Source organism: Caretta caretta, chromosome 5, assembly GCF_965140235.1.
Source record: "Caretta caretta isolate rCarCar2 chromosome 5, rCarCar1.hap1, whole genome shotgun sequence".
Lineage (NCBI taxonomy): Eukaryota > Metazoa > Chordata > Testudines > Cheloniidae > Caretta > Caretta caretta.
In genome coordinates this window covers 21,975,430-21,985,979 of record NC_134210.1, presented here as the reverse complement: position 1 = coordinate 21,985,979, position 10,550 = coordinate 21,975,430, and the positions used below count along the sequence as shown (strand labels likewise).

At 37.0% G+C, this 10,550-nt stretch overlaps 1 protein-coding gene across 11 annotated transcripts in view; it reads right to left on the bottom strand.

Moving 5' to 3' along the window:
• Positions 1-627: 627 nt before the first annotated feature.
• Positions 628-10,550, bottom strand: part of NEDD4L (NEDD4 like E3 ubiquitin protein ligase) — a 367,521-nt gene continuing 357,598 nt past the window's right edge. For all 11 annotated transcript variants that reach the window (XM_048849463.2, XM_048849464.2, XM_048849465.2 and 8 more), the window contains 3 exons: positions 9,138-9,234; positions 8,256-8,328; positions 628-6,146 (listed from right to left, as the gene is read on the bottom strand). In XM_048849463.2, the coding sequence (XP_048705420.1) occupies positions 6,044-6,146; positions 8,256-8,328; positions 9,138-9,234 (273 nt within the window). In that variant the 3' untranslated portion in view covers positions 628-6,043. The remainder of the gene's footprint in view (positions 6,147-8,255; positions 8,329-9,137; positions 9,235-10,550) is intronic.

Below are 10,550 nucleotides of genomic sequence, written 5' to 3'. Positions count from 1 at the left end.
GTTTAGGAACTTGATAGTATATGCATGAGATAAAAGCAGCATACTTAATTGCATTTAATGTTTATATTTTTGTGTTCTTGTTCAAAACCTACATTTGAATAGTTACAGTGGGAAGATTTGTAAAGATTGTTCACTGATGCAGGATTAAAACTATATACGTGTTGTAGGTATGTTGAATCACAAAATAAAGCTTGGAAGTAACTGCAGAAAAAGTTGAACAACATAAAAACAAAAGGGCTCACTTCTTGCATCTGCTGAAATAATTTTAACAAAAGTTACTTTTTGCTATTAAAAACAGCTTAACACTGGTGCATGAGTTGGGGTAGGGAGATGTGTGTGCGGGGAAGGAGGTTCCGTATTTAACACATTCTTTTGAAGGAATGCCATGGTATTAAACAGTATATTGTGTGCATACTAACCATGCGTTAATTGTGCAAGTCAACAACTGTCAAGTAGTAATTATCAAGAAAAGAGATGCAGTACTTGGATGGTAGGAATGCTTCAGATAAATTGTACATAGATGCTCTGATTACCATTGTTTACTGCCCTGCGTCTCCCCCGAACTTTGCTGGAAGTTACAACCCTTTTAACACAATACAACAAACTTTCAATTAGACAGACCATGTATTTGAAGTATAAAATGTTCCAGCTTCCATAATTCTTTATTAAATATTTAACAAGTTGCGTCATTTCATTACAACAATCTCATTTTGTTACATTGATCTTTTGCTGTCAGGAAACAAACTACAATTTCCTTCACTTCTCTTAAGAAAATAAATGGAAAAAATGATTTTGTCCTTAAACAAAAACAAAAAACATTTTCCACTGTGTATCAAATCCAACCATACTTTAAAGCTATTTTGATTGTGAAAATGAGCATTATTTATAAGTAGTAGTTTTCAGTTTGTTTGTTTTTTTACATCAATTTTAATGTAGTTTAATATAATTTTAAATAGCCTCATATTCTCAGGCGGTTTTACAATAAAAAGTTACGAAAGATCGTGAATTTCATCTGGAATGTTTGAAACTATTTTTCACCTTTGGAAGTAGTCATTTCAGGTTTAAATTTGAATAAAGGGCATAAGTTCACAAACACAGAGCATAGCAAAATCACCTTCTAGTGGTTTTATTTGGGTTCTGAGAATCATAATGTATTCACTATGGCATGGCTTTGCTAAAGCTGCATTGGAGACAAACTGCTCACAGTCCTCTTTAGAAGCCAATCCTGAACACAGAATTGATTAAAGAAGTATAAAAATGCATTACATATATGTACTGCTGTATGTGGGTACACACTGTGTTTATATATGTGTATATATAGTGGTAAAAAAGAACAAAAGCTACACTGACGTTAACTGAAAGAGGAAAACATGACATTCTAAATGAAAGAGCAATGTAGGAAAATCCAGATGGCTTAGAAGTATAGAGGCATGTGATTAAATATGGTTTGTGGTGGTGGTCATGTGATATGAATGTAAGGTTATGTGTGCAGTATGACAGACCTGAGGGATATGTAACATTAATATGGGTTAGATTCCAGTTTTATCAAAACAATTTCCCCATGCATTTCAAACATGCATCGCTTTTTAGTGCAACGTCTAACAGATGTTGGAAGAGAGGTCTTTTTCAAAATTCCATACAAGCAAAAGAAAAGACTTTTGCTATTAAAAACACCCTCATGCTTGTAAAACGTCCACTCTGCTAATTAAAAGGGTTTTTTCCTTTTTCATCTTACATATTAAAAATTCAGTTTTGTATATAGTTGGGTATACTGTACATATATATGAAAAAGTGGTCCAAATGTGTCACTTATCCCTCCCGGTTATAAATTCCAGAACACAAAGGGCAAAATCCAGGCCCCACTGAAGCCACTAGGAGTTTTGCTATTGACTTCATCAAGGCCACGGTTTCACTCAAAGTATATGAACAGATTCTGTATCTCAGAAGTGAGATTTGCAACTATGATACCGAACTCCGCAGTCTTGATCACCAGTCAGTAAAAGCTAATCACATAACAGAGGTAGTGAATTTCTTTTGGGGTAGTGGAGATTAAGGGGGGGGATGAGATACTTGGTTAGTCTGTAGAGCAGCATCCTCTGCTGGTTTGTCAGAAAATATTACAAGAGAGCACGCAGCTTGCCCTCCCTGCATGAGAAGTTCAGAGATAGGGATGTCTCCTCTAGGATGAGAAATTTAATAATAAAATAGAATGAAATAACAAATTCGCCCCCCCCCCCTTTTTGGGGGGGGGGTTAACTTCAGTGGGAAGACAAAAGGAAGATAAATTTTCAGGAAGACATTAGGTCCAGTCATAATGAGTTTCTATCAACTAGGAATAAATGCTGGAATTATGGTATGTAACTGACCTGCCTTACAAGAGAGCCAGAGATATAAAAGACTTGATGTGAGCAAGAAATTACAATAATTTGGCCAGATAGAATCTTTTAAAAAATACAAATTCTACAAAAGTATCTGTTTTATGATTAAGGGGGTGAACTATTCATACATAGTCCGGGTCAATGAATGTGAATACAGTATTTGAATATTAAAGAAAGGCACCAAGTTAGAGCACAAATCCAAATGGAGCAATCTCCTCATTAATTAAGGTTTAATAAATAAGAGACATTTAGCCACCTTTCCCTTGAAAGAGTCCTTCAAATACAATGTCAGGAATTCCAGAAGAACTTCTAAGAGGTTCGGTGTATTAGAACAGAAACTCCAAGAAATCAACTTTATATTGTAACAGTCGATGCAAAAACAGCTTCAACATATACAGTTCTTAGTTACAAAGTAATCTGTAGAATAGAATCAAACTCCCTTACAGATGCGGTTTTGCTGAAGCACACACTAGGTACCTGGACCTCACACAAGTCATTTGCAAAACTGAAGACAATTCTCGGGTTTAAAGAACAGATTCCACAAGTGGTAACAGCCTTTTGGCTGACACAAGGGGCATTTCTACAGTAAGGTTTTTAGCCACTAAGGTAAGTTACCTTAGTGCAACATCTGCTTTGCACGAGTACAGTGCATTTACACTAGAGGTTTGCACCAGTGCAGCTACATCAACACAGCTTCAGTGGTGGCTAAAATCCAAGGGTAGACAAGGCCAAGGATTGTGCTGCTCAGGAACCGCCTGTTAGCTAGAGCGAACGAAAAAGAACTTATAATATGCAACACATAACATGAATTGTTCAGTCTAACCCCTTTGTGCAATAAAGGGGTTAGACTGAACAATTCACTTTTCACATTATAAATTTACCTTGGTAATAGCCAGGATTACTTGCTGGAATACCAGGGTCTCTTAGAGACACTGACAAAAAGGGACAGACTCACTTCTACAGTAAGGTTTAAGTTCTCTGGACTCTAAGGGACTGGGGGATATTTTTTGAGAAACATTTCTTGAACTTATTTTCCAACAATGAGTATTTTCAGTGATTAAAAATACAATTTTTCTCCTTAATAACAGGAATTTACCTCAATACAGTAATGTATACTGAAGTCTTTTGGAGTTTCTATTCTTAGTTTATGTGTAAGTGGATCTGAAAAGACGTTAGCCTAATTTTCTAAAAGCCTGATCTTAAAGTGTTATGCTCCATTATTCCATCTTTTGCAGTTATATAGAGACTTTCATCTTTACACACAGATCTGAAGCCCATTTTGCAGATGGGGAAACAGGCACAGAATTTAAATGACTCAACCAAGGAGTAACAGTGAGAGTGATGGCAGAGTTGGGAATTTAACTCAAATCTCCTGACTCCCAGTTCCCCCAGCCTAACTGCTTGACTACATTATCCCTTATTACATAAGCGTTAGTTTATATTTCAAGTCTAAAGCAAAAACTCATAGGAGTCCTTGAAATAAGGTTCTGTTACATGGCACTGAAGCAAAACGTTACCTCCAAACATACAAAAACTCTTCCAATTAAGACATTGTTTTTAAAAAGAAAACTGACCATGGAATATGACAGATTTTTAAAGGCAATTCCATGTTCTAGCTACAGAAGTTTGGCATGTAGATATACATTAGAAAGATCAGATCCAACTCACTAAAAGCGTAAGAGGCTATCAATATAGTGTTTTACATCTAGTCATATCCAGCCCACTTCATTCTCATGTCTATGTTTTCAGCTCACCAGATGGAAAAAAGGAATGTCTGAAAATAAAATTAATATAGAAAGGGAATTAACCTTAATCTACATTCAAATTAGAAGGTTCAAAACTTCTTCATGCACCTATTGACTCTTCAAACTTTTGTGAGCAAACTGAGGCTGCATCCCAAGCCAGACAAAGTTTGACAAATTAGCATTTGTTGAATGTTATTAGCTTTGATGAGTTTTGCTAAATTAGCTCTCATGGCTAGAGTTAATACTTATTACACTCCCTGCCTGCAACTGCTGCCACATGCATTGCTGGCAGCGGATTGCATGTGCTAAAAATAATAATAATAAAATAAAATAAAAAAAGCTCAGTTCTTGGCAATAAGGGGTGAAACTGTTTCAATTATTTTTGCACCCTGTAATCTTGCTTGTGAATAAGTGTTAGTCGGGTTCTTAGAAAAAACAACAAAGTGTGTTATGTAGGTGGACAAAAGCTCACAAAGCTGAACATAATCAAATTGCTGAATGCATACCCTCAAACCTACCCTACTGCTATGTTAACCATTTAACTTCAGTGGATCAAATGCAAGTCTTCTCTTTTGCCTTTAATCTATCACACAACAGATACAACTCAGGCATTATAGTTTAAGCATGCAACATGTCATAGGTAACAAAATTGATTAGATAACCGTATATATTAAATAAATCTTTGTGATTGAATAAAAAAATCACAAAAACAATAGGTGAGAACATGTCTGCAGGCCCAGCTCTACATCTGGTTTTTATACAGCAGCAGCAGCCAAATTCACAATTGATAGATATTGCACCCGAAAGACATGTGCAGTGAGAAGGAATATAATCACATTAATGTTTATGATAAAAAACAGATATGACCTCCATGTGTTACATAAAGTGCCTTTAGAGTTGGTGCAGTTAGAAACAAAAAAAACCCTTGTTATTTAGGTAATATTAGCAAATGCATACAAATAGGAGACAAAACAGATCTGGTTTCCACAGTTCCAAATCAAGCAGTGCCAAAATTCATTCAAAATGCCTCCATTGCAAATAGTAAAGAGGAAAGAATAGTAAAAGATTCACTGTACAAAGTTAATGACAGGATTAAGCATTTTTTCCTATATTGATAATGCCACCCCTATCCCAAAATGTTTTATAGTACACATAAATATTACCAAGGAATAATGAGGTGATTTCTTTATTGACCGTGAGATTTGGCATGCTATGTTATGATCCTCTCTCAGCTTGTAACTATTCTATTGATTTATACAAAAATGTAACATCCAATCTATACTTTTTCTTTTGGGTACAGAACATATTAATGTGCTCAATGAAAAGCTTTTACATTTGCCATTAATATATTCCATCTGCAGAAAATTTCTCACATCATTTACTCCAGCTTTTCTAATAGGTTGGGGACACAAGGCTCAAAATGCATTTGAAAGTAAAAATGCCACTGGCATCAAGTCTGGTATGAAATTAAGATAAGAAATGCTCATTTTTCCAAGTAGATGACATTTTTAATTGTGATGAAATAAAATCTGAAAATGTCTAAATCATTTAAAAAGTAAACATGAGTTGTAATACTATACCTGTAAAGTGATTAATTCCATTCATTGTCATTAGAAAGTATGTAAAATATTTATTAAGGGCTTTGCCTACAGAGGCATAACATAAATAGAACAAGTCCTGCTGAAATTAGAGTACGTGTCAACCATTTACTGTGGAAATATCCATTTACTGTGGAAATATCAGAAATGTTATCCACAGATTGTAGTTCAAATTTCTGAATTTAGGCAACGGCACTGTAGAAGAGTTTGCTCCATGAACCAACATTGTGCAACTGTTCTGCCATTGTCACTTGTTAATGTCCATTAGGCAAATCCAACAGTTCAAGCAGAACTTGCTCGATGGAAAAAAAAAATTGCTGTTTTAATCCACTCCTTCAAATCCTTGAGCATTTTCAACTGCCATAAGAAGCTTCTCTCGTAAATCTTCAAAAGATTCATACGGAGGTAAGTCAAGGCGATTAAAGCTGAAATTGAAGGGGAAAAAATATCATTTGATAATCAACTTAAAGTAAAACAAAAGTATCTGGAGGTCATATAATTTGGAGGCCTCATCAGTTCCAAAGACTCAGCAGAGATACACTGAATTTAAAGGTCAGATGCTCATTTTCCCTCCAGGGGAGTGAGAACAGCAACCAAAACCAGAGAGAAGGCTCTTTGAAAACATCTTTGATAATTTAATAGATAACAGAAATTGTTCTGTAAGTAAGTTTAGCCTCCTGCTATAAAATTCTGTAGGATGGTTCAAAAACCTATGGAAAGGTGATTACTATTAAATGCTGTAAGATTTATTTTCTATAGAACACCAAAGAATTTAAACCCCATTTATTTTATAGGGTTTCCATACATGGAAAGCATTCACAATAATTAATCTTTTGGTTCTTTTTTTGCTTCACAGATTCTCAGTTCCTGTCATCTGAGTTTTATGTATGTGTCTGGCTAACTTAAATTAAGTCAACTGGGCTGGGGCGTCCGCTTTTCAGTGAATCGTCTGACAAGGCAGGGGCATATGGAGCCTTTTGGAACCAGCTGCTCCTGTTCACAGTGTGGTTTTCTGTGGTTGTGCTTTGTTGGCTCACAGATTTTCACAGAACTCCTTCTATCCACTTTTCAAGAAAGAGAATAAAAGTAATTCACTGAAACTGAATCCCGGCATGTGGTGATGAGAGTAAAAGCTGCCTGCAAAAGTAGTAGTGGTTGGGGGAGAGAGGGAGGAGGGGAACAAGAGATTTCTGAAGTAGATCCTAGCACCGAAAGAAAAAGATATCAGCCCTCTATTTGTACTGTTGCCAGTCCCTCTTTCCCACCTCACATATTTGTTTCCATTCATTAGTTTCTCAGACAGAAAGAGGAAGGGGTAATAATTCTGTAATACATACGAAACAAGGGACAGAATAGTAATGTACTTCTAATGCAAGGCACTTTTGTTCCTTTCCTTGTGCCACTCAGAAGCACTGTCCCCCTCTCTGTACAATCTACCTTTCAAAGTAAACAGAGCCCCATGCACTATTCTGTATTGTTCAAAGCTCACCATTTCTATCAAGTGACATAGCAAACTTTAGGATGCCAACACCTACAAGTGTTTTCATATTAATTTAAAACTAGTATTTTTATGGTGAGAGGGAAAGCGATCCAGGTAGAAGATTCACCCAGCATAATACTGATATGGCAAAAATGTGGGACTTGGGGCTTGATCATCAAAGGTGACAAGTGCTCTGACCCTGATACAGCAAAGCACTTAAGTCACGTGCTTCAAGTGATGTGGTGGATCAAGTCCCACTACTCTGTACCTTGCAAGATTAAGCCCTTATCCATTTGAAAAAGGTAAATTACATTTGAGACACAAAAAAGTCTTCTAGCAGAAGGGATTAAAATGGTTATAGACAACAGTTCCATCTCATTAGCACACTTGTTTAATTGCCAAGTGCTTAAGACAATTTGTAGACTAATGGGTGCCTTCAAATTTGATAGAAAATTAACAGCTTCTGTATAGGAGTAGCAATTGCTTGAAATAAGGTGAAAAGGCTTTCAAGTAGAATCCCTTCTGTGCAACAAATACATTAAAACAGATCAGCTATAGCTCAAGAGAAATGTCTCCCAACTTCAAGGGACAACTGGATCACCGTCATACAGAACAGAAATTCTTTACCCAAATAAAAGTATATAAGATTTAAAGTGGCTTAAGTGCATCTACATTACGGGTTTGCACCTATTAGTTTTCTAACATAGATCAGCTTTTAATGTGTTGAAGGACAGGATTAAACAAAGAACCTTTTGGAAACTAAGACAAGCAGTTAGAACAGACCGAAGTTGAGCTGGCTAGTTCCTGGAATTTTGTCGGTTTCATGCTGGCTGCAGTTTGAGAGCAGATAATTCTAAACTTCTTGAATGTTTAGAACTGTGGCAGTGAATGCACAAGGTTGGAGATTATCCCATTTTATAGAAAACCGTCTCTATAGGACAAAGACATGATCCTGAGATAGAGTATATTCCTGTCAAATTTGGTCACCAGATCCATCCTTTCTTGGCAGTGTAACAATCCATAAACTCCTTAATTTTATGTTTTCATTACTCACCATGTGTGAGCTCTGGGCAATTTTTCAGGACTTCCCCATTGCTCTATTGTAAACAGCTGAGGACCATTTGAACCTGGACAAGGAGTAAAAAAACCCCACAAGTATAGTTTAAGCACTGGATTTTAGGTAGAATACTTAAATGCTAGGTTTCAGAGTAGCAGTCGTGTTAGTCTGTATTCGCAAAAAGAAAAGGAGTACTTGTGGCACCTTAGAGACTAACAAATTTATTTGAGCATAAGCTTTTGTGAGCTACAGCTCACTTCATAGGAGCTGTAGCTCGCGAAAGCTCATGCTCAAATAAATTTGTTAGCCTCTAAGGTGCCACACGTACTCCTTTTCTTTTTACTTAAATGCTATAAACTCAAAATTAAATGTTTGCAAAATTATAGGCTAAATCCTCGGCTTGTATAATTGGTGTACTTTCACGTCAGTGAAGTCTAAGTTAAAGAAGCTAAGTGTCTGACCCTATATTTATAGATACTGTCTACTCATTATTCCATACAGTTAATTTCAGGTGCAATGTATATAATGCCACAAAATAAGTACACATTAAGACTGCAAACGTGATGTACTTGTGGGCTTCCAATCTGCACAGCAGCAGCCACATACACAGACTCTTTACCCTATCAAGGTTATTCTTGCAGAGAGCAAGAACATGCCCTCCACAGCTGCTGTCATAAAGCCTCCATAGGTTTTTTGGGTTGGGAAGGAGCAATTCAATTGACATTGGAGTGAAAACTTCCATCTTGTAATACCCCTATCGTGCACAGGTTCTCTTGTTGGCACACTATCCTACTCAGAATTGGTCCAACCATTTCAAAGAGCAACAATAAAAAGATTTTAGTGCTAAACATCTTTAAGTACCTTCAATTTTTAACTCACCATAAAGTTCAGCAAATCCATTCATAGGCACTCGTGATGTCCCAGTAACAAACTGCAATAACCGGATACGCTTTTCAGCATCCATCAGTAAGACAGCCTAATAACAAAGAGAGAGTCAGCAGGCACGATACAACAGTGTGTGCAGGCATCAGGAGGATTTTAAAAACATAATTTGTATTGTAACACAACAACTAGACAGATAACTTCAAAATACTTACAGTATTTTCTTTTACTGGCGTGATACCAGCCTTTCTAATCTTAGATAAAGAGACTCTTCTTTCAACTGTCATAAAGGCCAAAACAGCCCACTGCTTTGGCAGCAGTTGGGAGTAATACACTTTATTTCAGTATTTTGGATGAGTTGATTTTCCTTTTGGTACTATCAGTAAAAATAGTTACTTACCTGTAAAATACTCCTGGGGGAATTCTGCACCAAAAAAATTAAAAATTCTGCACACAATATTTTAAAATTCTATATAATCACTCCAGTTTCAATTATTTTGGTAATTTATTTCAAAATACCTGTCAGTAAGTATGTATGTAACAGTACAGAGACACACACAAAATTTCCCCCAGGAGCAGAAAGTTAAACCCCTACGACAACCTAGTTCTTGCTTTTCTGCCCCCCTCTTTCCCCCAGAGCCGAGCTGGAGCCCCCCCCGGCCCATGCACTCACACCCTCTACCCCCCGACCCCCGCCCAGGGATCCAGAGGGAGAAACAGCTTGATGCTGGGTTTCGGGCTTGCACGGAGTTTCGTGTGTGCCGCTTCCTTCCTTCAGAGCGTGCTGGGAACTGCAGCTGCTGGGAACTCTCCAGTTTCCTCCCCCTCCCGCCTAGCCATGTCTTCCATTTGCAAGCTGGGCTCTGCCGGGTCCAGCGGCCCCTAGTGGCACCCAACATCTCCGCAGCCCATTCTATGGGGAAAAAAGGACATTCTGTGTGCCCAACATTAATTTCTGCAAAATTCTGCATTGTGCAGAGGTGCAGAATTCCCCCGGGAGTAGTACAATAACGGTTGTTCTTCAAGATGTATTGTGCACAATTACATCCCACCATAGGCACCCGCACAATCACTTAAAGGAGAACTGACATATATAAACAGCTGCAGCAAGCAAAGTGTGTGAAATGAATCTTTCTAACAGAATTCACAGAAAAGCAAATGACAGAGATTCCTTAAAACTGCAAAATGCAATTCCTTGCTACTATTTTCTATTATATAATTTGATTAGATTTGCTTAACTGGATGTGCTAAATTCAATATAGTCAGATCACAGAGAAGTTTTATATTTATTACACGAAATTATTCCCTAAGGTATTGTTTTGATGTGGCAGTTATACACATGTATATTATGGCTATTTTAGCCACTGGATGTATGTAAAGATCAGGGTGGCATTTATATATCTGGAGCCT